We start from the raw sequence: 25,465 nt of genomic DNA, 5'->3' as shown, positions 1-25,465 counted from the left end.
TGAAGCTCCAGTTCTTGGCCCCCTGACGCGAAGGGCAGTAGCAAAGACCCTGATGCTGGGAAAGATTGAAGGCAAGAGAAGGGGCAGCAGAGGATGAGATAGTTAGATAGCATCACCAACTCAATGGATATGAAACTCCGGGAGACAGTGAAGGACAGGGAAGCATGGCATGCTGGAGTCCATGGGGTTGCAAAGAGTTGGACACGACTTAGTAACGGAACAACATTAAGTTTCTTTTAGTGTAAGTTTCTTTCTTGAGTAACTACACATACTAGGGGCTTCTCATAGGTCATTTTATTTAGCCTATTTAACTGCTTTAACAATCACCTCAAGAGACAAGTCTTGAAAGCCACACAGCCAGTCAGGGAAAACTTGGACCACCTTTACTATCACAAGGGGAACCTTTCGCTTGAGAAAAGGAGTATCTTTCAATGAGGACCAGAGAAAGAATCTGATTTCATTACCCCTGTTTCCATTGTAAATTTATTTCTTCAGCCTCATTTTCCTTAAATTTATAAAGGGTCCTAAGCCTCTCCCAGAAGAGTTCTTTTGGTGTTGAGATTTTGGACAAATCGCTTTTCCTATTCCTTAAAATTGTGAATTTACATGAACCAGGCCTCAGGGGCCTTTCCTGCACTGTTTTAACGCCTACAATAGTTCTGCATAACAGTAATTAACATCTATTTTCAGAAGAAGAATCTGAAGCTTTATGAAGTTAGTGACTTGCCCAAGGTCATACATCAAAAAGTCTGGAACTTAGGGCATCCCCTCAGCTCTGATAGTGCCTGGGAGTGCCATTACCCTGAGACCAAGAAAGCTGCGTCCAAGCCTAAGAAAAAGAGTGCCGATCATCAGGGCGACCTCAGCCCAAGTCTCAGGTTTAAGCCTGGGCTGGTGCTGCCCTCGAGCGGCGGGACTGCGTAAGCGAGGCGGGGCAGAGGGTTGCACAACTGAAAACGGCGGGCACTGGGACCATGATAATCTGGGAAATCAACCAGCCCACCCTAGTTCAAGTACGACCTAATTTACCGTTTTTTACAGGACTGGTTCAAGATCCTTTAAGACCCACCCTTATCACATAACTTTGACACCGACTAAGATTTAATCACTAATGGCGGGCCAGTACAGGCAAAGTGCGGCACCCTCTGCCGGCCTCAGTGTCCCCTATCTGTCAAATGGGCATGTTAAAAAACTGCCCAAATAGGATAATGGGAGGAAAACGTTCCTTGCATTACGTGAGGCGCCAAACAGCCTGAGTCACCGTTGTTGGTGGTATTTTTCCATTTCCTGGGCGCCCCTCCCAGCCCGCCCGGGTTTCCGAGGGTCCTACAGGAAGCGCCCCGGCGACGCCGGGCTCCGCACGCTGACCACGCCCTCTGTGCGCGGAGCCTTGGCCCCGCCCACTAAATAATTCGCAGATTCGCTAGGCCGGCTCCTCCTCGGAATTTCTCGGGCCTCTCCATACTCGGCTGAAAATTCTCATCGGACTCCGTAACCATTTCCCCCAGGTCGGAACTGAGCAGTCCTGTGAGTTGTGCTAGTAAGAAAGATCCAGGAAAAGTGACCGACTCTGCCAACAGGGCTTGGCTAACCAGGCATTATTTTCTTGACTCCACCAAGGCTGGTGAAGGGAGGCAACAGCTGAGGCCAAGACTTGTGGCGAATCTGCAGCCTTTCAGACCTTTGATCGCTTAAGGAAGGGGCAGGAAAGAGGAGCAAAGGAGCGCGCATCCCGTCTACCGATTCGCCCCGCCCGCCTGACGAATCTGCGCCTGTTCAACGCGCCACTCAAATCTCCCCAGCTCTGGCTGGCCTCCTCCCCTTCGCCCCGCCCCCTTTTCCTCTGGGATTAGTCGCTGCTTTCAACGCCGCCGATTCGTCAAGGGTCCCAGGCCAGAGCAGCTGGATAGTCGCGGTGAAGTCCATTCTCCGGGGGATGCGGCCAAACTCCAGGCTCACTGGGCCGCAACTCTTGAGCTTCATAGGCCGCCGGCCGAGGCGAAGCCGCTATCCTCGGCCCCGTGGGCCTCCCGGAGTCGCCCGTGGCGAAAGTGCGAATGTAGAAGCTGTGCCCGCTGGGCCTCGCGCAGGTGGCGGTGGTGTTTGGTGCGCGCGCCGGGGAGGTGGTGGTGGGGGGGCGCCGCCGCCGCCACCGCTGCGGGGCCGGGTCTCGCGCTGTCGCCGCCGCCGCCGCCGCCTCGCGCCGCTGAGGTGCCGCGCGGGGTGGGGGGAGGGGGAGCCGCTCGCCGCGAGCGGGTGAGTGGGGCCGCGCCGCGCGTGCGCGGAGATGGGGGGGCAGAATGCGCCGGGGCGGGAGGAGAGGGCAGCGGCGCGCGTTTCCCCCACCCCCCGCTCGGATTCAGGGCCGAAGCCGGGTCTCGGGCTCGGTCTCGCGGTGTTTCCAACGCCCCGAAGAGGTGCCACTTCTTGGCCAGAGGATTGGGGCGCGGGGACGGGAGCGGTGTGTGGGAGCGGGAGCCGGGCTTGGCCTGGGCCGCTGGCCGGTGAGGAGGCGGGAGGGGGCGGGGCCTGCCAGGGGGCGGGGGAGGGGTCTTGCGCCGAGGCCAAGTGGGGCGCGCGCTAGGGAGAACGGGAAGGTAAGGGGGCGCGAGATGGGCCTGGGGGCCAGAGGGGAGAGTTGGGAGGTGGAGAGAGGATGGGGTGTTATGGTGAAAGAAGGTACTTGGGAGAAAATCTGGGGGAGCCTCGGGTCATGGTGAGTGAGGTATGGAAACTGAGGTGATGAGTTACCTGGAGTCGGGGCTAGTCAGTGAGGGGCAGCAAGGGAGTTGGGCCTAAGTCGTGAACCCCTTTGCTTATCCCTCTTTCCTCGCAGTGTAAATGAGCAAAGATGGATCAGGAAGGTGGGGGAGATGGGCAGAAGGCCCCGAGCTTCCAGTGGCGGAACTACAAGCTCATCGTGGATCCTGCCTTGGACCCTGCCCTACGCAGGCCTTCTCAAAAGGTGTACAGATATGATGGAATCCACTTTAGTGTCAACGTGAGTGTCCCAGGCCTTCCCCAGATCTAGGGAACTCAAACCCGATCTCCTCTGTTATCTCTGCTCATAACCTAGAACCTGCATTCTTTAAAGTGGGCAACCAGAACCCAGCTTTCTTGCTCATGGGTCTCCAGAGGGGCTCTAGAGATCAACACTGTGGTTTCACCTTGAGCTGTCTCTCTGTTCCTGATTATTTTCCTAGGACTCAAAGTATATACCAGTGGAGGACCTCCAAGACCCCCGTTGCCACGTCAGGTCCAAAAACAGAGACTTTTCCCTCCCAGTCCCTAAGTTTAAGGTACGTTTCTGCTAATCTCCTGGTGTGGTGGCCCTTGGAGGGTGTGGGGGCTCCATCCTGGTAGTCTAGTCTTAATGTAGCATAGGGAAAGGGGGTTTTCCTAGTGAAAGAGTCTAATAACAGATCTAATAATTTCTGAGGCTATGAGACTGAGTTGTTGTGGACAGGAGGTGTGTTTATTTTCTAGAAAGGTATAGGTTAGGTGTCCCAAAAAGGGTGTTAAACTTTTTGAAGGATGAAGACAGGTCAAGCTGCTACACCTATCACTGTGTACCTCTAGACCGTGCATAGCAAAATAGTACCCTTTGTGTTACCCCAATTTCTCAGTTAAGGGGAGTGACAGTGCCAGGGACTCCATCCCTGGAGTCCTCTGTTCCTGTCTCTCACTCTGTGTTTTTTCCTCAGAGGATTCCCATGTCTTTGTCCAGGCGGGATACTCATCAGTCCTTGGAGGACTGGGTCTAGAAAACTGGTGGTTCTTAATCTCCTTTGTTAACTCTTTATTCTTCCTTTTTAATAAGTCACTTGTGGGGTTCCCACATCCCTCTTTTTTCACATTGTATACTTTTCCTGGACAATGTCTTTCCCATCCACAACTTTCACTATTACTGAAGTGTTAATGACTTCCAGATCTCTTGAAACTCCAGACTTATTTGCCTGGTGGAGGGACAGCTCCATCTGGAGGTCCCAAAGAAATCTCAAGCTCAGGAGATGTAAAACAATTATCTTCACCCCCTTTGTCCTGCTTTTCTTTCCATTTTCCTTTTGCTGATGAATGGCAACACCGTGTACTCAGCTGCACAAGCTAGAAACCTGGTGTCATCCTGTGATTCTTCTGTCCTTAATCTGTCACCAAGTCGTGCTGACTCTTTTTCTAAACACATCTCTCTCTTTTTTTAACATTAATTTTTCTATTTCTGTTGCCATTCCTTTAATACCGAGTCTTATGTTCACTTTCCCTGGTTTCCCTGCCTCTGTTCTCTTCTCCGTTTATTGCTGTCATGCGTCTCTTTGGTTTTGCTGTCATCTTATTTTACTTTTATTGGCAAGTTCACATTTTTGTGCATCGGCATGTATGATTACTAGTCTGGCCAGCCTCATCTCCTGCCTCAATAGTGCATACCTGTGCTCTCTCGTACTGTGCGCTTTGCAGTTTCTAGTCGATGCCAAGTTATTTTACAGTCGTGTGCCCTACAGGTCCTGTCATTATGGTGAACTCCTGTTTATCTGAAAAGTCCAGTATGAATGACAGCACCTTTATGAATTTTTCCTGCCTCCTCTCTGAGCAAAGGTTTCGTTCTCTGGGCTCCCAAACACCCCGTCTACACCTTTGTTGACACTTGTTGTGTCACGTTGTGATTGTGTGTGTCTGTCTGTCCTGTCTGCATTTCTGCATAGAACTCTCTCTTTTCTCCATCTTTGTATTCCTAGTGCCCCGTCCTTGGGAATCACTTAGTGAAAGCTGAGCTAGTGAATTATTTTCATATAACTGGTTCTTTCTATGAATGTTCTCACTTTGTACATTTCTTTTTCTGGTTCTTGCCATCATTCTGTGCAGAGAATTCAGGGAAGAGAGGGGTCAGGACAGATGTATCCTTTGTTGGGACCCCCTTCCCCATCCCCTTGCCTCTTGATTTCTCCATTCTCTCTCTCTCAGCCTCATGGATCTCGCTAAAGTTTCCCAATGGGGCAAGGCGTGGTGATCAGTAGTGAGACTCCAGACTTAACTCCTGTCCTCTCCACAGCTGGATGAGTTCTATATTGGACAGATCCCACTGAAAGAAGTGACATTCGCAAGGCTGAATGACAATGTGCGGGAGACCTTCCTGAAGGATATGTGCCGAAAGTATGGTGAGGTGGAAGAGGTAGAGATCCTTCTCCACCCCCGTACTCGCAAGCACCTGGGCCTGGCCCGCGTGCTCTTCACCAGCACTCGGGGAGCCAAGGAAACAGTCAAAAACCTCCACCTTACCTCCGTCATGGGCAACATCATCCATGCCCAGCTCGACATCAAAGGTGAGGGCTCTCTCGCTTGCTGCCCAGGGTTGGGCTCCGACGGAGATGGTAGGGGCCTGGCAAGTAGTCAGGTCCATGATTTCTCCTCTGAAACTCTTGGGCCACGTGTTTCTCACGTCAGAATTTTATAGAGAGATTATGGTACAGATACCAGCTTCTGCGTGTTGACTCTGTCAGGGTTGGGGCAGCACCCTCTGGTTTAATGTATGACTGTATTTTGTGAGAAACAATCTGAAGAGTCATACTGGGTAGGATGAATAAAAACGATGGTAAATAGCCTCAGGTCAGGTTTTGGCACCAAGTTCTAAAAAACACTAGGTTTTGAGTTTTTTTGGTTTTGAAATTTTAGATGAAGAATTAGGGACATATATAGGTGAGTGATGGGCTTCCTTGGTAGCTTAGATGGTAAAGAATCTGCTTGCAGTGTGGGAGATCCGGTTTTGATCCCTGGATTGGGAAGGTCCCCTGGAGAAGGGAATAGCAACCCACTCCAGCATTCTGCCTGGGGAATTCCTTGGGCAAAGGAGCCTGGTGGACTACAGTTCATAGGGTCCCAAAGAGTCAGACACGCCTGAGGGACTAAGCAGCAGCAGCTGAGGTGAGTGAAGCAGTCTGGACTTCTGTGCTAAGTAGCAGTAGGGAGGGGTGGGGACTGGCAGCTGTCTAGTGGCATCTGAAGGTGCTAGCTATTAGCTGACACTAGCCAATTTGTCGGAGAAGGCAATGGCACCCCACTCCAGTGTTCTTGCCTGGAGAATCCCAGGGACAGAGGAGCCTGGTGGGCTGCCGTCTATAGGGTTGCACAGAGTCAGACACGACTGAAGCGACTTAGCGGCAGCAGCAGCCAATTTGTACATGGGGATGAAGACTAGCAGATTTTTAAGCCAAAAATCCAGTTTTTTGTGTGAAATCTCGTGGGTTTTGTTTTTGTTTGAGATATTTGTTTATTTGGCTGTGCCCGGGTCTTAGTTGCGGCATGCAGGCTCTTTAGTTGTGGCATGCAGACTCCTAGTTGCAGCATGTGGGATCTAACTCCCTGACCAGGGATCAAACCCGGGCCCCCTCCCTTGGGAGTGCATGGTCTTAGCCACTGGACCACTGGAGAAGTCCCAAACTAGTGGGTTTCTCCGTCACCCTTCCCAATACTTTAAGTGATTGTGTAGGGCAAATAAATCACAGTGGTGGGCTGAGTTTAACCTTCAGGCTGCCATCATACTGCTGTAGTTAATAGGATGAGGAGGATGGTGGGGGCCAGCTTGAGATGACTGGGTTTGAATTCAGGTTTCACCACTCTGCAGGTCAGTTTTCTTTAAGCCTGTACGATAGAGTTACGGATTCTTTTCTCTTCTGGTGATTGTCGAACACAGTAACAGACATTAGAAGTATTTTTGTAAACTATTAAGGGCCATTTGGTATGTTGTTTGTAGTAGTTACCAAGTAGAGACTAGGTAGCAGAACTTAAAGCTCCTAGACTCCAAGAAATCTTAGCAAATTGAGGCCTGAGGAAAAAGTGGGAATACAAAATCTGAAAGGAGTTGTTTCTTCCATCTGAGTCTCTCGGTTCCCATTCTCTTCCCTCCAGGTCAACAACGAATGAAATACTATGAACTGATAGTCAACGGCTCCTACACCCCTCAGACGGTGCCCACTGGGGGCAAGGCCCTGAGTGAGAAGTTCCAAGGCTCTGGTGCAGCCACGGAGACGGTGAGAAGCTCGTAGTTGGCGACACCCTTGCCCCACGGGCGCAGTACTTAGACGCCAGGGGCAGCCTTTGGGCAGTTCCGGACTTCACTGTTAAAGTATAGGAAGAGCCAGAGAAAGGACACCTCACTGGTTTCCAAAAGCAGGGGATCGGGGTTCTTGGTTTGGTGAAGGTCATGTTGTCAAATGGTGCTTGACCTCTTCTGGTTTCCCCCTACCGCACTCTCTCCCCCCCAGACCGACTCCCGCCGCCGCTCCTCGTCAGACACAGCTGCCTTCCCGGCAGGCTCGGCTGTGGTGGGCACTCCCGGCAATGGCACCCCCTGCTCCCAAGACACAAGCTTCTCCAGCAGCCGACAGGACACCCCGTCTTCCTTTGGCCAGTTCACCCCTCAGTCCTCCCAAGGAACCCCCTACACGTCTCGGGGCAGCACCCCCTACTCTCAGGACTCTGCCTACTCCAGCAGGTGCAGCGGAAAGCCCCTCTGAGACCCCCAGAGGCGGGGAGCTGCCTGGGAAGAGGAAACCCAAAGTCTCAAAAGAGGGAGTTGGGGATAATTGGTCTTATTGGTTCCTTGCGGATTCAGCCAACACACCCCTGTCCTCGGGGAATTTACTCTGTGGCTAGGAACCCAACAGCCATTAGATCTCCCTTTGGGGGCAGTGTAGAAGGGCTTTGGGTGCTGATGGCCGGGGCAGTGGGGTTTGGTCATACAGAGCTGCACTCCGCTAACCGCTGCACATTTCCTCCAGCACCACTTCAACCTCCTTCAAGCCCCGGCGGTCAGAGAACAGCTACCAAGATTCCTTCTCCCGCCGCCATTTCTCCGCCTCTTCGGCCCCCACAACCACCTCTGCCGCCATCTGCGCCACCACTGCAGCCACCGCCTCCGCCTCCTCGTCGTCCTCGTTGTCTTCGTCCTCTTCGTCGTCCTCTTCGTCCTCCTCCTCTCACTTTCGTGGTTCCGACTCAAACTACCCAGCATATTACGAAAGCTGGAATCGCTACCAACGCCATGCTTCCTACCCACCCCGCCGGGCAACTCGGGACGAGCCCCCCGGGGCCTCTTTTGCCGAAAATACCGCTGAGCGCTTCACGCCATCCTACACCTCCTACTTGCCCCCCGAGCCCAACCGGCCTGCTGACCAGGACTACCGGCCTCCTGCCTCCGAAGCTCCACCCCCAGAGCCTCCAGAACCTGGTGGAGGAGGGGGCGGCGGGGGGCCCAGCCCCGAGAGAGAAGAAGCTCGAACCTCCCCGCGCCCAGCCTCACCGGCCCGTTCTGGCTCCCCAGCCCCAGAGACCACCAACGAGAGCGTGCCCTTCGCTCAGCACAGCAGCCTGGATTCCCGCATTGAGATGTTGTTGAAGGAGCAGCGTTCCAAGTTTTCCTTCCTGGCCTCTGACACCGAGGAAGAGGAAGAGAACAGCAGCACAGGCCCGGGGGCTCGGGACACAGGAAGCGAGGCCCCTTCTGGGTCTGGTCACGGGCCCTGCACACCCCCTCCAGCCCCGGCGAGTTTTGAGGATGTGGCACCTACAGGGAGTGGAGAACCAGGAGCTACCCGGGAGTCGCCCAAGGCCAATGGACAGAACCAGGTGAGTTTGGGGTCTGCCCACGAAAGTGCCTGGGATCTGGGAGAGCAGGCTTGGGCCCAGGGGGAGAAGGAAGGGAACTGGGCAAGAGAACAGAGATTTGGGGAAAAGTCCACAGAACTGGCGGTAGGCTCCTGTGACCGTCCTTTGCGCCCCACAGGCTTCTCCATGCTCTTCCGGAGAGGACATGGAAATCTCCGACGACGACAGGGGCGGCTCACCCCCTCCGGCCCCGACACCCCCCCAGCAACCTCCACCCCCTCCGCCGCCACCTCCCCCACCCCCTCCTTACCTGGCTTCCCTTCCCCTTGGTTATCCTCCCCACCAGCCTGCCTACCTCCTCCCCCCGCGACCCGACGGGCCGCCGCCTCCCGAGTACCCCCCTCCTCCTCCGCCACCCCCCCACATCTATGACTTTGTGAACTCCTTAGAGCTCATGGATCGACTTGGGGCTCAGTGGGGAGGAATGCCCATGTCCTTCCAGATGCAGACCCAGATGTTAACTCGGCTCCACCAGCTGCGGCAGGGCAAAGGATTGACCGCGGCCTCAGCGGGTCCCCCCGGTGGGGCCTTTGGGGAGGCCTTCCTCCCATTCCCACCCCACCAAGAGGCGGCCTACGGCCTACCATACGCTCTGTACGCTCAAGGGCAAGAAGGCCGAGGGGCATACTCCCGGGAGGCCTACCACCTGCCTTTGCCCATGGCAGCCGAGCCCCTGCCCTCCTCAGTCTCAGGAGAAGAGGCCCGGCTGCCCCCCCGGGAGGAAGCAGAGCTGGCCGAGGGCAAGGCCCTACCCTCGGCAGGCACCGTGGGCCGTGTACTGGCCACCCTGGTCCAGGAGATGAAGAGCATCATGCAGCGAGACCTCAACCGCAAGATGGTGGAGAACGTGGCCTTTGGAGCCTTTGACCAGTGGTGGGAGAGCAAGGAAGAGAAGGCCAAGGTGAGGCCCAGTGCCTGGGACTGGAGAGACCAGGGCTCCATTGGTGGAAATAGACCTCTGGCTTCTTCAGGCTACACAGCTCAGAAAAGAGAGGTGGTCAGGGTGAGTGGAGAGACTAGGTGCTCAGTGGTCCATACAGCTGAGCACAGGGGGGTTGGAGGGTACCCAGAACAGTAGAAAAGGGAGGCGTCTGAAGAGTGGGAAGAGCTTTGTCCTGGTTCCACCGCTGCCTCGCGGGAGACGAAGCCCGTAGTCTCTCTGGGCTTCACTCTGCAGCGTCTCCATTTGTAGAGTGGGAGTGATAGCAGCAGCTTTGTGAGACTGGTAGACGGAGTGAGCGGACTGTTCAGAAGATGCCTGTACAGGGGCTGGTGGAGGGAGGTGTGGTGTAGATGTGTGTCAAATGGAGAAGTGAGTGGATGCCTTTCTGTATTCCTGGGGCCTGGGAGTAGTTCTCAGGCAGGAGGCAGGAGGGAGCGCCTGGGTTCTGGGGCTCAGTCCCCCTACTGCCTGCAGCCATTCCAGAATGCAGCTAAACAGCAAGCCAAGGAGGAGGATAAAGAGAAGACAAAGCTCAAAGAGCCAGGCCTGCTGTCCCTCGTAGACTGGGCCAAGAGTGGCGGTACCACCGGCATCGAAGCCTTCGCCTTTGGATCAGGACTGCGAGGGGCCCTGCGGCTGCCTTCTTTCAAGGTACCCGGAATTGTGATCTTGCCTGGTTGGGTGGGGAGAGAGTTGAAAGCGGGGTTCCCTTCCTTAGAATAAGGGTGGTTGGGAACCATGAGTGTTTGGGTTTTCTCTTTTCATCTTGTAGGTAAAGCGAAAAGAGCCTTCGGAAATTTCAGAGGCCAGTGAGGAAAAGAGGCCCCGGCCTTCTACTCCAGCTGAGGAAGATGAAGATGGTGAGTAGGTCAGGTGAAGGAAAAAGGGGAAAACAGTCTGCTTAGATTCTAATGGCCTTCCCTGGTGGCTCAGACGGTAAAGAATCTGCCTACAATGTGGGAGACCTGGGTATGATCCCTGGATCGGGAAGATTCCCTGAAGAAGGGAATGGCTACTCAGTCCAGCATTCTTGCCTGAAGAATTCCATGGACAGAGGAGCCTGGCAGGCTGTAGATTCTGATAGGAAACCAAGAGGCAGGGGTGAAGGGGTGAAGGTGTCTTGAGGGCAAGAATCCAAGTGAAGATTTGAAACAAAGTTATAATAAAGCAGCTCTTTGAAATGTGAAGTTAGACAGGTTATCCACCCAAAGTTAGCATCTAATGCTTAAGCCTGCTTGCACCCTTCTTATCAGTCTAAGTCTGAGCTGTATAGCTTGATGGCTTCTGTGGCTGGGAAACTTCCTTACTGAATCTGGTCTGCTTCCCTGGAGACCTGTTGACTTTAGTACGACTTTCTTGGGCCAGATATTAAAAGAAATCACCTCCCTCTTTCACCCAGCCCAGAAAAGGATGAAAGATAAAACGGGTCCAGTGTGTTTAAAACTGTGTAAAGTGTGAAGGAACTCTGCAGTTTGTATGTTTCTCTACTGAGCCTCCGCTTCTTGTCTGTGAAACAAGGTCTGTGTTATGGGACTGTGAGAAAGGCCAGTGGTTGTGTGTGAAGAGCTCCTTTCACCAGATGGGGCTGTTACTGCTGGTGGTAAATTGCGCCACCTACCCCTCTTCTGGACCTAGATGCTGAGCGAGAGAAGGAGGTTGGAGAGCCAGGCCGTCCGGGGACCAAGCCCCCGAAACGAGATGAAGAGCGAAGCAAGACCCAGGGCAAGCACCGCAAGTCTTTTGCTCTGGACAGCGAAGGGGAGGAAGCATCCCAGGAGTCCTCCTCAGAGAAGGTGAGGAGCCTGCGTTCTGAGTTCCTGCCGCCATAGCCAGCTTCTCTCTGCGCTGGAGCCCCGGTGGCCACGCTTCCTAGAGGACCAGTTGTTCTTCCCCTGTTAATTCCCAATTGTCCCTTTCCCTAAGGATGAGGAGGATGAAGAGGAAGATGAAGAAGATGAAGAGCGTGAGGAAGCCATGGATGCTGCAAAGAAGGAGACAGAAGCATCAGACGGTAAGCACCCAGGGTGTGCAGTTGAATCCTGGGAAGGGAGAGATTCACCCACCCGTCCAGCCCTTTCCTTGCCCGTGTAACCTGCCCGCTGGATCAGCTAGCCATTTTTGCCTTCCCCCACAACAACCGCCTTTTAGCCTCATTCTTTGGAACCCTTGGCCCACTGCAAACAATACCCAGAATATTGCCTCCTGCTTTCCTCTGAAACAGGCCCTCCCATGAAGACAACCCAGCGTGGCCTGTTTCTCTTCCCAAGATAAGGGGGCTGCCTTTCCTGCTGCCCCTGCTGCTGCCACACCATGCCTTTCCCGCTTTAGGCACTGCTCTTCCCGTAAAGCCGGGCCACCAAGCTCTGTCAGCTTCTTCCCCTGCCTGCAGCTGCTGTCACTGAAGCCAGCTCTGTGCCTCAGTTGAACACGTGTCTGTCCTTTCGCATTTATTGAGGCCTGGGTACATGGTTCAGTCTCTCTTCATTCCTTTCTTCAGAAATAGATGCTGAGGCCCCGTTGTGAGCCAGGCACCGTTCTAGGTATTAGGACATAGCAGTGACCAAGGCAGAGGTGGTTCCTGCTCTTCTGAAGCTGGCGATCAGCCAGAGGGGAGGCAGGCACTTGACAAACAAGTGGACGAATAGCAGCACTTCCAGTGGAGAGACATGCTTTGAAGAAAATGAACTAGATTTATGGGGTCGGGAGGAACAGGCTCAGGGAATGGGGGAAAGATGGGCTCTTTTATAGCTGATGGTAAAGAGATGTCTCCGAGTGGTGCCATTTGAGGCCAGAATTGTAAGAACGATGGTCTGAGAGCTTCCATCTCAGGAGAGCAGAGGGCAAAGTCATCCGCTAAGAGTGAGGGGCACAGACCCCTTCACATCCATGTGGTCACCAGTTCCCGTCAGTCTTACCGCCTCAGTGTCTCTTCCAAGGGCACCATCTTCTCTTACCTATGACGTCCCCACTCAGCCCCCAGGTCTGCTGGGCAAACTCCTCCTTGTTCTTCTTGACGTCAGCATTTTCTTCACAAGGATGCCTTCCCTGATTTGATCCACCAGGCAGAATCCGGGCCTTCCCATTGCCTGCACTGTGCCACCCCACCCCCCAGCCCTTCATACTGGAATTTATCACACTGTAGGCCAATCGTGTGCCTCTCCATCTCCTTGTGGGTAGGAGTCCCCAGCACCTAGCACGGAGCCTCACATATCCCTAGTAGTGACTCAGTGAATGAACCCACAGCTTGACTAAGTGAGGGGTCTTCTCACCTCGCCTGACTCCCCGTTCTGGATTTCCAGGCGAGGACGGGGAAAGCGATTCGTCCTCCAAATGTTCTCTGTATGCTGACTCAGATGGTGAGAACGATAGCACGTCGGACTCTGAGAGCAGCAGTTCCTCCAGCTCCTCGTCTTCTTCATCTTCTTCGTCTTCATCCTCGTCCTCCTCCTCCTCATCTGAGTCCTCCTCGGAAGAAGAAGAGGAAGAGGAGCAACCAGCAATCATACTCGCAGCATTGTCGCCCCCTAGAGATGTCCCCACGCCCCTGTCAGCACCTGCAGAGGAGCCCGAGCCAGAAAGGGTTGAAGACTCCCCAGTCACACCTCTCCCCGAACAGGAGAAGTCTCCTGTGAGACCTGCAGGTAGGTGGTGGGGAGCTGCTGTCGAAGTCTTTGTGTATGTGTGTGTCTGTGTTCATGGGAACGGTGGGGTTGACATTTATTAATTGTATGCACATGTGTGACTTCGTTGGAAAACATGCAAAGTTGGCCAGGAGTCACCTTCTCCTGTCACTCGTCCCTTGGAGAGACATTTATGGCCTGACACACTTAGGTCACACTGCCAGAAACAGTTTTCTGAGACGGACCAGGTGTTTGGCTACTAAAAACAGAATGGTCTCTTCTCAAATAAGTTAAGGAGAGAATTCCCAATTTAGTAAATTTCTCCTCCTCATTTTTTTCTTAAGCCTCTTCCTTAATGTGTAGTATATACCTGGGTTTAAATGGACAGATTGGATAGATGATAACTATTAACAACGTGAACTGAGAAGTTAATTCTGTCTTTGCTTTTCTTTGTGAATTTGTACATTCAGTTGTCATTTTATATCACACATGTAATGTGTCTTGCTGAGTGAACTGTTGTTTCAGGCAGTAGCTACTTATTTATTGAATGGGGGCGAGGGATAGGATAGTGTGCACAATAGGCCCTGTTTTCACCCTCATGAAACTTACCATCTGTAGGAAGAGACAGTTTAGTCTCTCCTTAAAAAAATACTTAAGAAACTCTGTGACTACAAACTGTAAGGGCCATGAAAGAAAACTCTGGGTACTTTGAGAACCTGAGCACATCTGTGAGGAAGTCTTCCCTGCTGAAGCACCACTGGGCTAGAATCAAGCCAAGGCAGGCAGGAGAGTGTGTGCAAAGGCCCTGAGGCAGAGGAAATGGTGTGCTCGAAGATAAAAAGGAAAGCTAACCTGGGGAGTGAGAGTAAGGGGGAGCTAGGGTGGCCTAAACTGAAGAGATGAGCAAGGACTGAATCATGGAAAATGAATAAGCCTTGCTAAGAATGTGGGCTTGATGTTGAGGGCATTCGAATGCCATCAGAAGACTGACGTGATTATATCCATGTTTTGAAAAGATGCAGTGCAGAGAAAACTTGGAGAGGGGCCAGAGTGTATGCAGGGAGATTAAGAGGCTATTGCAGTAAGGCAAGCGGTGGTGGTTAATTTGGATTGCTCTCATGATGGCACCCCACTCCAGTACTTTTGCCTGGAAGATCCCATGGACGGAGGAGCCTGGTGGGCTGCAGTCCATGGAGTTGCTAGAGTCGGACACGACTGAGCGATTTCACTTTCACTTTTCACTTTCATGCATTGGAGAAGGAAATGGCAACCCACTCCAGTGTTGTTGCCTGGAGAATCCCAAGGACAGGGGAGCCTGGTAGGCTGCTGTTTATGGGGTCTCACAGAGTCGGACACGACGGAAGCGACTTAGCAGCAGCAGTAGCAGCATGATGGAATTAACTCAGTTTTCAAGTTCTGCTTTAGAGATGTGTGTGGCCTTCCAGAAATCTCATTTGAACCTTGTTGGGAATTTGTGGTCTGAGACAGGCAGTGAGCACAGGAAGACCTTTCAGCATTGATGCACCCTGTTCTGGTCCAGATCCCGTGAGAGGAGGAATCGAGGCACTGATTAACCCTAAGACACCTTTCAGCCTCTTGAAGTCCTTGGGTGACAGAAGAGCCAATGGGGTCGCAGGTCAGGGGGTATTAATCGCAGTTCTCTTTGGGAGGGTAGGAAGAAAAAGCCGGATGTGATCAGATCTGCGTGTCAGGAGGATCATTTTGCCAGAAGTGGGAGGATTTCTAAGAGGTGAAGAAGGAAGTGGGACAGCTGAGAAGGTTTGAAGGGATGTGGGTGAGCGAAGGGCCTGAACCAGAGCGGGGTGGTTACAGTGAGGATAGGATGCGGGGAGCGGAAGTGGGAGGAGGGTTTGAGACAAACTTGGGAGCCAGAACCTCTCGGTTAAAGTACTTACCAGGAAAGGAAACTCAAGGAAAGCCAGAACTAGGGAGAAGTCTGATGCATTTAATTGGGGTCAAGTTTCATGTGCCTCTGGGACCTCCGGGTAGGAACATTGAATGGGCAGTTGGATCAATAGATCTGAAGCTCTACACCTGAAACTGGCACAACCTTGTTAGTCAACTATACTCCAGTATAAAATAAAATGTTAAAAAAGAATAGATCTGAAGCTCTAGAAAACAGTAGGTGGGAAATGCAATAGGTATTTGTAAGTAGAGGTGTGAATACATGTGTATACCTTGGAAGGATGTATGGAATGAGAGAAAGGGGCCAGAGCCTAACTGTTTTATAAGAGATAGTGGGCAGAGTGGAGCCAGAGGAGACTGAAAAGGAATGACCAGAGAGGTGGGAAGGAAACCTGAAGCTCGGGGTATCAAAAGGAGATTGTGGCCTGTATTTTTGGAAGGCCTTAAAAGGAAAAGTGAGTGTTGGATTTGTCAGTTAGGAGGTCACCAACTTATGAAATTGATAAGCTTACCTTGCCTTATCAATTTCAGTAGTGTGGCTCAAGTTAGAGGGTGTTAAGGAATAAGGGCAAGTGACAGATAACCATTCTTTTGGTAAGGGTAAGCTATGCTCGTGGAAGAAGAGAGTTGAGGGGGATGGTACCTAATGTTAGTGAACGTTTCTTGAGTAGGTCCCATGTGCCAGACTCTAGGCCTAGTGCATTGCAAATACCACTTTCTCATTTACTCCTCATAGCATCCCTGCTCCTCCCATTTTACAGATGAGGAATGTGAGGCTTAGTGAGATGATCAAGGTTTCCCAGCCGGGATTGGAGAGATGGCAGAAAAGTGCAGGGTTGATGGAGGGTTAGTTTTTCAAAGTAGGTGAGACTTGAGTGTGTTCATACATTGAAGGGGAAAGAGAGCAAGTGGAGGGACCAAGAGAGAGAGGAATACTTGCTGGAGTGGCACACCTGGGGAGGCGGAGGATGGACTCTGTAGGTCAGATGCAGATCTCTCTGTAAATGGGGAGACAGGAAGTTGTGGGGTCTTTGCCTGAAGGCCACCTTTTCCTCTCTTCAGTAGGAAGGCAGGACATTTCTTTTTACTGTGTGTGTATATGTGTAATTTATTTATTTGGCTCTGCTGGGTCTTAAATGCAGCACTGGGGATCTTTAGTTGTGGCATGTGAACTCAGTTTCAGGATGTGGGATCTAGTTCCCTGACCAGGGATCGAATCCAGACCCCTTGCCTGGGCAGCACAGAGTCTTAGCCACTGGACCACCAGGGAATTCTCAGGCAGGACATTTCTGAGAGTGAGGGGGCACAGGTGGAGCCTGGAACGTTGGGGTGAAGGAAGAGAGATGGGTTGGGTGGATTCCAGGTTAGGTAGAGGTAGTGGAAGGCTTCAGAAAGTAGCGTGAAAGGAGAGGACAAAGCAAGGGCCCCTGTGATCTGAAATGACCAAGAGTGAAGTTAGTTTAGGGGGAAGGTGATGGGCTGGAGGATGATAGAGGATGGGAGATTGAACAGGCATGATGGGGTGAAGGGAAAGGACTTGGAGAACTGTGGTCAGAGGATAGAGGTCAGAGTCACAGTCTGAGGTGGAGGGATGAGATCAGGTGTGTAACTGGTGGAGGGTAACTGAGGATGAGTGCCTATGAGAATCTGGCGAATAGGTGGGCTGTCAGAGCCCTCTAGTAGGTAGATGGCAGAGGGGAGAGAGGAGAGGAAGATGAAGGCCTTTAGAGAATGGTAGGAGAATCTGAGCTACCAAGGACACAACTGGATAGAGACCTGTGTGGTCTGATGGCCGGAGCCTGGAGAGGACTGGTCTGGTGGATCCCAAGGACAGGGGCCTGGACACCTTTAAATCTCGACTTTCTTGTCTTCCCATCTGGTACATTCTGCTCTGCTGCACATGGTCGTCCTCTGCTTCTCCATTCCAGCAGAATATGTCTGCCCCACAGACAGACCGCCTCCTATCTTGAATCCTTATCCCCGGGGAAGTTTCTAGTTGGGATGGCTTGGGTCACACAGCCATCAGTTAGTGACGGCCTGGGGGCAGGAAGTGGGGTAGGTCATACAGTATAAACAGTGGCTTCTGGGAGTTGTATCAAGTGGGCAGGTACCCCGAAAGTTGTCTCCCAGAATTATGAAAGGCATGGCCAGCTTTCTTTCAGGACGGGGAGCAGAAGGGAAGTCTCTGGAAGAAGCTATGTTGGGGGAGGGATTGGGTTTTCTCCAAAACCAGGCTGCCAGGGGACACAGTAGGCTAGGGTGGGAGGTTGGGGCAGAGGAGAGGGCTGCCCTGGAGAACAGGAAAGGATTAGACAGGAGAGGATTTGTAGGAACTAGGGGACTGGAGAGCAGCACCCAGGGCCTCACTAGTTTCAGAGCGTGGGTTGCTCCTGGCTGACAGCCCGGGGGTGTCTGGAGCCTCGAGAGACAGGAGGCTGGGGGGATGTTGGTTGAGGCAGTGGAGGCATGTTGATCACTGCCTGCTCAGGCCAGACCTGGTGCTGGCTGCCCTTGAGCTCTGTGGATGGTAGAGCCAGATGTGGAACCATGGAGTCGCAGGCCAGAAGGTACAGAGCGGCATGGAGCAGGAGATAAGATCCCAAACTCAGATCCCAGGCTGCCCTGGGGCACAGGCCTTGTACTGCCACTTGCTACCTGTGTGATTGGGCAGATTATCAACCTCCCTCTGCCTTGACTTTGTAAGATGGGGTTAATAATAGTACTCACATCATTGGCTTGTTGTGAGGATGAAGAGAGTATTTACTATAGTGAAAGGCTTGGGTTAGTGCTTGGCACAAAATTCCAGCTATTAATCTGGTGCAGCAAATTTGAAGCTGGCAATTGAGAGCCACCAGCCTTCTGGTTCTGAGAAGACATTAGCAGTACCTGAGGAAACTGGGTAAGTCTTCACAACGGTAGTGGCCTTGAGCTGGATTCAAAAGCTGTGTCCAGGCTTTCTGGATGGGCGAAAGGAATGAGGTGTTCTGAACAAAGGGACAGGGCCTTTGCTCACCTTTTGCTCACCCCCTGAGCTGCTGCTGTTCAGGCACAGCCCTCTCCCAGGGGCTGTCCTGCAGACCTGACCCATCCCTGTGAGGCCAGTCCATGGCCTCGCCCTTTCATCCTAGGCTGTAGCCAAGGATGTGAGCAAAGGGCCAGGGGCCTGAAAGACCGTGACTCTTTGAATGGCATACACGTTTGTATATGTAGATTTAGAAAAGGTTTCCAAAGCCAAAAAAGTGTAATTTCATTGACGTGAAGGAAAAGCCCAAATAAAGTACCACCTCAGCTTCTTCCTTTCTCATTGGGTAAGACTCCAGTACAATTTTATAAAGCCTTTTAATACAAGATTCAGTTTCTTACACTGTATGTATTTTAACCTCACAGAACAAAGAATATTGTTTGTAGTCAAAATAATGGATACTATAATTCTGGGCAGATCTGGGCAGTTGCATCCTGGTTACAAAATGCAGCTGGCAAAAAAGTTGTCTGATGTCTGTCTGATTGTTGGATGAGGTTCTGTCACTACCAGTCTTGGTCAAAAAAAAAAAGACCAGAGTCCAAGTGTTGAGTTGAGGCGCCACCCTGCCCTTCAGAGTTGGCGCTGCCCCGTGTTTCATGTGATTGTCTCCTTGGACCAGAAGTTCTAGGAGGGCTTCAAAGGTGTTTGCCTCATACCCAACATAGTTAAAAGTGAAGTCGCTAGTCACATCTTACCAGACTCCTCCGTCCATGGGATTTTCCAGATAAGAATACTGGAGTGGGTTGTCATTTCCTTCTCCAGGGGATCCTCCTGACCCAGGGGTTGAACCTGGGTCTCCCACATTGCAGGCAGATACTTTACCATCTGAGCTACCAGGGAAGCCTTCCCATAGTTCAGTTCAGTTCAGTAGCTCAGTCATGTCTGACTTTGCGACCCCATGGACTGCAGCACACCAGGTATTCCCATCCTGTCCCTGTCCATCACCAACTCCTGGAGTTTACTCAAACTCATATCCATTGAGTTGGTAATGCCATCCAACCATCTCATCCTCTGTTGTCCCCTTCTCCTCCTGCCTTCAATCTTTCCCAGCATCAGGGTCTTTTCCAATGAGTCAGTCTTCACATCAGGTGGCCAAAGTATTGGCGTTTCAGCTTCAGCATCAGTCCTTCCAATGAATATTCAGGACTGATTTTCTTCAGGATGGGCTGGTTGGATCTCCTTGCAGTCCAAGGGACTTCAAGAGTCTTCTCCAATACCACAGTTCAAAAGCATCAATTCTTCAGCGCTCAGCTTTCTTTAAGATAGTCCAACTCTCACATCCATACATGACCACCGGAAAAACCATAGCTTTGACGAGACGGACCTTTGTTGGCAAAGTAATGTCTCTGCTTTTCAATATGCTATCTAGGTTGGTCTTAACTTTTCTTCCAAGGAGCAAGCATCTTTTAATGCAGTCACCATTGCAGTCACCATCTGCAGTGATTTTGGAGCCCAAAAAAATAAAGTCTGTAGCTGTTTCCATTGCTTCCCCACCTATTTGCCATGAAGTGATGGGATAAGATACCATGATCTTAGTTTTCTGAATGTTGAATTTTAAGCCAACTTTTCCACTCTCCTCTTTTACTTTCATCAAGAGGCTCTTTAGTTCTTCGCTTTCTGCTATGAAGGTGGTGTCATCTGCATATCTGAGGTTATTGATACTTCTCCCAGCTGTCTTGATTCCAGCTTGTGCTTCATCCAGCCCAGCATTTCTCATGATGTACTCTGCATATAAGATAAATAAGCAGGGTGACAGTATATAGCCTTGACGTACTCCTTTGCCGATTTGGAACCAATCTGTTGTTTCATGTCCAGTTCTAACTGTTGCTTCTTGACCTCCATACAGATTTCTCAGGAGGCAAGTCAGGTGGCCTGGTATTCCCATCTCTTTAAGAATTTTCCACAGTTTGTTGTGATCCACACAATCAAAGGCTTTCCCATAGTTAGTGCTTAGGAAGTGTTTGCAGAAGGTATGAATGAGCAGATGCCAAATGCCTTCCTAATGAGGACATGGCAGGTGGGAGAGGCCAGTGTGTCTGGTGGAAGGTGAGGAGCAAGGGCGGCTGGGGTGTGGACTCCCAGAGGAGGCTGGCTGGTTGCCTGCCTCCAGCGAATTTCCATCATCAAATGCATCTGATCACATTGGCCGAGAAGCTGACCCTCGCCCTTCTTTGTGCTTCCCTCCCCAGGTTCCACTGAGGAACCGCCTTCCAGTGCACCCCAGCCTCCCCCAGAGCCACCAGCTGGACCCCTGGCCCCCATCCCCCGCCCCGACGATCGCCCCTCCTCTCCCATCCCTCTCCTACCCCCACCCAAGAAACGCCGGAAAACCGTCTCCTTCTCTGCGGTGGAGGAGGCACCAGCCCCAGAGCCTCCCCCCGCCGCCCTGCCACAGGCCAAGTCCTCCGGCCCTGCCTCTCGCAAAGCCCCCCGGGCTGTGGAGCGGACCATTCGCAACCTGCCCCTCGACCACGCCTCTCTGGTCAAGAGTTGGCCCGAGGAGGTGTCCCGAGGAGGCCGGAACCGGGCCGGAGGCCGGGGCCGCTCCGCCGAGGAAGAGGAGGCTGAACCGGCCACAGAAGTGGACCTGGCCGTGCTGGCTGACCTGGCCCTGACCCCAGCACGGCGTGGCCTGCCCGCTCTGCCCGCCGCCGACGACTCGGAGGCCGCGGAGACACCGGACGAGGCCGAGCGCCCGGGTCCCCTGCTCAGCCACATCCTCCTGGAGCACAACTACGCCCTGGCCGTCAGGCCGCCGCTGCCGCCCCCGCCGCCACCCTCCACGCCTGCTCCTCGTCCCTTGGAACCCGTTCCGGCCCCCGCGGCCCTCTTCAGCTCCCCGGCAGACGAGGTCCTTGAGGCCCCGGAGGTGGTTGTGGCCGAGGTGGAGGAGCCAAAGCAGCCACCACAGCAGCAGGAGGACGGAGAGGAGGAGGAGGAAGAGGAAGAGGAGTCGGAGTCATCGGAGAGCAGCAGCAGCAGCAGCAGCGACGGCGAGGGCGCCACCCGGCGGCGCAGCCTCCGTTCGCACACGCGGCGCCGGCGGCCGCCCCCACCCCCGCCCCCGCCGCCGCCCCCCACCTTCGATCCCCGCAGCGAGTTTGAGCAGATGACCATCCTCTATGACATTTGGAACTCGGGCCTGGACTTGGAGGACATGAGCTACCTGCGGCTGACGTACGAGCGGCTTCTGCAGCAGACTAGTGGGGCCGACTGGCTGAACGACACCCACTGGGTCCAGCACACCAATATCCTAAGCCCCAGAGGCTGGCCTCGGGACAGGGAGACAGGCCTGGGGGTGGAGGTCGGGGGGCCTCCCTGGGGTCGCTGGCTAGGCACTGCCCTCCTGCGATCATTCCTGGGTCTGTGTTTACTTCCTTCCCTGTCCCGTTCTCTGCCACGTTCAGCTTGGGTATTTCTCCTCTGGCTGCCAAGTCACCATTTCTGTTTCATGCGTGTTTTCTGCCTTCTCAAGTTTTGGTGGCAGAAAAGGTGGAGTTTAAGACATTTGTCTGTCCTATCTTAACAGTGAGTAAGCTCAGGCCTCCAACTAAAGCCAGTCAGTCACCCTTTCCATGGGCTGGGACTGGGCGGGGGGTAGAGAGGGGAGCAGAGCCCCAGGGATCTGACTGGGGAGCACCCGGTTCTCTTCCTTGACACCCTGCACTCACCAACCTGAGCACTCCGAAACGCAAGCGGCGGCCCCAAGACGGGCCCCGGGAGCACCAGACAGGCTCAGCCCGCAGTGAAGGCTACTACCCCATCAGCAAGAAGGAGAAGGACCGGTACCTGGACGTGTGCCCTGTCTCGGCCCGGCAGCTGGAAGGAGTGGATACTCAGGTGAGTCTCTGCCTGGGCACCTGCCCAGTGGCAGCATCTTCTTTCCATGAGTTCTTATGTCACTTACCTCCTCCCCGGCCTGCTCCTCGCAGGGGACTAACCGCGTGCTTTCGGAGCGCCGGTCAGAGCAGCGGCGGCTGCTGAGCGCCATTGGCACCTCTGCCATCATGGACAGCGATCTGCTGAAGTTAAACCAGCTCAAGGTGAGGGAGGAGTGGGAGCTGAGGAGGGCAGGGGCACTGTGGGAAGGTGGCATCACGGAGACCCCTAGGGGTGGTCCGGGCACAAGTGGCCAGAACACTTCTGCCCCGGAGGTCTGAGGAGCGGCCAGCGGCTGGGTTGAAGGGGATTCCCAATGGCACAATCTGCCTTCTGCCCTCTAGTTCCGGAAGAAGAAGCTCCGATTCGGCCGGAGCCGGATCCACGAGTGGGGACTGTTTGCCATGGAACCCATCGCCGCTGACGAGATGGTCATCGAATACGTGGGTCAGAACATTCGCCAGGTGAGGCTCCAGCCCCTGACCTGACACCAGAACCACCCAGCCTTTGGGTGAAAGCCCATGCTCTCACCTGGCTCCCAGACTTAGCCAGTGACACCTGCCTGTTTTGTTCCCCTTCCTTCCTTCAACAACTAGTCATGGGTACTAGTAAACTAGCTTCCCTGGTGGCTCAGCAGTAAAGAATCGGCCTGCAGTGCAGGAGACGTAGGTTCCATCCCTGAACTGGGAAGATCCCCTGGAGAAGGAAATGGCAACCCACTCCAGTATTCTTGGCTGGGAAATCTCATGGACAGAGGAGCCTGGCAGGCTGGGGTCACAAGGAGTCAGACATGACAGCAATTAAACAGCAGCTGGTAAACTAGATGTTAGTGATCCGGTAACAAATACTGATGAATATTATGTCTCCCTTAAAGACCTCATGGTTTAGTGGGCAAGACAGGTACTGAACGGGTAACTCCAGTGAAGAATGATGCTCAGTTGATATGAAAGGAGATGTTCAGGGGGGCAAGGGCAGTAGGAGTGACCTTTAAACCAGAAGCTGAATGATGCTGAGGCATCCCAGGCCCGAGTTAGAGGACAGGGTGCTCCTCAATGTAGGAGGCATAGGCAAAGGCCTGGAGGCAGGATGGTCTTAGGAGCACAAGGAAGTCACTGGGAAAACTCGGGCCAGTGGCAGCAGAGTGAGGCCAAGGGGCCAGTGGAGGCCAGATGCCACAGAGCTTGGGAGTCGTGTTAATAAGATTGGACTGATGGTGAGAGAAGTTGCCGTGAAGCAGTAAGCAGGAGAGGATTTGGAGGTTAGTAAGCTCCATCTGACTGCCGTGTGAAGCGAGAACTGGGTGGGGCTGTTGCAGCGATCCGGACCAAAGGTAGGGGTGGCCTGGACAGGCAGTGGGTTTCAGGTAGCTGGCAGAACCAGGCGACCAGTTGGTTCTGAAGATGGAGGGCAAGGGCTGAGGCAAGACGGTTTCTCTGGGCACTGCCTTTAGCAGCTGGGAGTAGGAAAGGCTGCCAGCAAAGAGGAGGAGCGGGTGTGTGGTCAGAGGCCTCCGGTCAGGACAGTGCCCAGGGGATGTCTCGTGGGTGACGCCCAGCAGTTCCACTGAGGTGGATTTTGGCTGGAGATAGGAGTTTGGGAGGAGTCACCCCACTTAACTGGCTCTCGAAGGCCTGGAAGAGAGTGAGTTTGCCCAAGGGGAGAGTGCAGAGGGTTTTTCTGGCTGATTACTGGGAAACGAGTTACTCCTCACATGAGAATGTGGGCCTTGACGTGGACAGCAGCAGCTGTAGGTCCTGATGTGGAAAGAGGGTCCTGGGAGAAGAGATGAGTAGGGTTCAGTCCATGAAATAACCACTGTCATCTCAGGAACCGTCCCAGCCCCCGAGAGTCTGGGGAATCCTCCATAGGCCAGGCAGACCCCCCCCAGGAGGAGCCAGTGGCTGCTTCTCCTGCCCCGTGGCCAGTGCAGACTTCCCTGGGGTCCTTCCTCTGGGTGCCTCTGTCATGACAGCAGCCAAGGGTATTGGGAGGTGTTCGTCAGAGAAAGTCCTGGAAGCAAACTCAGAAGTCAGCGCTTTGGGGTAGCAGGTACTGGAGGGAGATCTGTGGATTCAGGACAGGCTGGCGTGGCTCCCGGGCTGGCAGCTGGGGGACCATCTAGACCCCTGATCGCAGGGGCCAGTGGAGTCCAGCCTGGCCTGGCAGGAAGCTGAGGGGCAGCCCCCTGACCATCACCCCCTGTCCCGTTAGATGGTGGCCGACATGCGGGAGAAACGCTACGTGCAGGAGGGCATTGGCAGCAGCTACCTGTTCCGGGTAGACCACGACACCATCATCGACGCCACCAAGTGCGGCAACCTGGCAAGGTTCATCAACCACTGCTGCACGGTGCGCTGGCGGGGGCCGGGCAGGGGGTGGCGGGAGGGTGCAGGGCAGGAGCTGGGGCGGGGCCGGCCGCCACTGACGCTGCCCTCGGCCCGCAGCCCAACTGCTATGCCAAGGTGATCACCATCGAGTCCCAGAAGAAGATCGTGATCTACTCGAAGCAGCCGATCGGCGTGGATGAGGAGATCACCTACGACTACAAGTTCCCGCTGGAGGACAACAAGATCCCGTGTCTGTGCGGCACGGAGAGCTGCCGTGGCTCCCTCAACTGAGGTGGGGCAGGACTGGTGCCCTCACCCCTATTTATTCCCCCTCGCCGCCCTGAGCTCCCAGCGCTCCCAGCCTTAGTGGGCTCAGTGGGGCCCACCTGCCCCTCTTGGAATGTGGGCTTGGGGGCCCTGAGCCCAGCGAGGGGGCCTGAGTCCCTTGAGGCACCTTCTGCGGGACCCCTCTTGCCCCTGCCCTCCCTCCCATCCCCCCCAATTTTTTTTTCTTTGCGGAGAAGAAGCTGTAAATGTTTTGTAGCTGCCAGCAGCTGTTTCCTGTGGAAACCTGGGGTGCCGGCCTGTACAGATCCTGTTCTTGGGGGGCCTCCCAGCCCCCATGCTTTGTGTTAATGGGGACTCCCCCTCTGTGCCCTGCGTGCACCCCTCCCCAGTTTAGGGGTCTCTGGGGGCAGTGGCCATGTTCTCCCCCTGGAGGGGGCCCTGCGCCCCCAGTCCTGGGGACTCCGTGCCTGGAACCCTGCCTCATCTGTTCCTGCCAGACCCGTGGGTCACCCTCCCACCTGGTGTCTGGAAGCTCTGGCTTTGCCAGGCCAGGATGGTGGGGGGCAGGCCCTTCCTGTTGGGCTGGACTGTACATATGTTAATAGTGCAAACCTGACGCCACATTTTTATAATTGTGATTAAACTTTATTGTACAAAAGTGCTTGGTCAGTATCTTTGGGAAGGAGTAGGGTGGGATGGGGATTGAGGACAGAGGGTGGGACAAACGAAGATGGTGGGGGAACAGGTGGCCTGCAGTTTGACGTGGGTAGAGGGGCTTTGGGGCCAGAGCCTAGACCTGCAGACT

At 53.7% G+C, this 25,465-nt stretch overlaps 1 protein-coding gene across 7 annotated transcripts; it reads left to right on the top strand.

Moving 5' to 3' along the window:
- Positions 1–930: 930 nt before the first annotated feature.
- SETD1A (SET domain containing 1A, histone lysine methyltransferase) lies at positions 931–25,318 on the top strand. 7 transcript variants are annotated; one of them, XM_027528141.1, is made up of 20 exons: positions 931–1,508; positions 1,621–2,090; positions 2,837–3,001; positions 3,204–3,299; positions 5,045–5,315; positions 6,898–7,019; positions 7,254–7,483; positions 7,770–8,616; positions 8,774–9,556; positions 10,073–10,249; positions 10,371–10,458; positions 11,234–11,391; positions 11,522–11,609; positions 12,898–13,239; positions 20,356–21,414; positions 21,834–22,006; positions 22,099–22,209; positions 22,390–22,509; positions 24,257–24,394; positions 24,490–25,312. In XM_027528141.1, the coding sequence occupies exons 3-20, from the start codon at positions 2,852–2,854 to the stop codon at positions 24,661–24,663; spliced, it is 5,127 nt and encodes a 1,708-aa protein (XP_027383942.1). In that variant the 5' UTR covers positions 931–1,508; positions 1,621–2,090; positions 2,837–2,851; the 3' UTR covers positions 24,664–25,312. The 7 variants fall into 7 exon arrangements, with proteins under 7 accessions (XP_027383942.1, XP_027383941.1, XP_027383945.1 ...); XM_027528140.1 differs by having other exon boundaries at positions 931–1,527; XM_027528144.1 differs by having other exon boundaries at positions 931–2,090; positions 12,952–13,239; positions 24,490–25,318.
- Positions 25,319–25,465: the final 147 nt, after the last annotated feature.

The sequence above is a fragment of the Bos indicus x Bos taurus genome, chromosome 25 (genome assembly GCF_003369695.1).
Source record: "Bos indicus x Bos taurus breed Angus x Brahman F1 hybrid chromosome 25, Bos_hybrid_MaternalHap_v2.0, whole genome shotgun sequence".
NCBI classification, from domain to species: Eukaryota; Metazoa; Chordata; class Mammalia; order Artiodactyla; family Bovidae; genus Bos; species Bos indicus x Bos taurus.
Note: the sequence above shows the minus strand (reverse complement) of the source record. Positions and strands in the feature narration are given on the sequence as shown.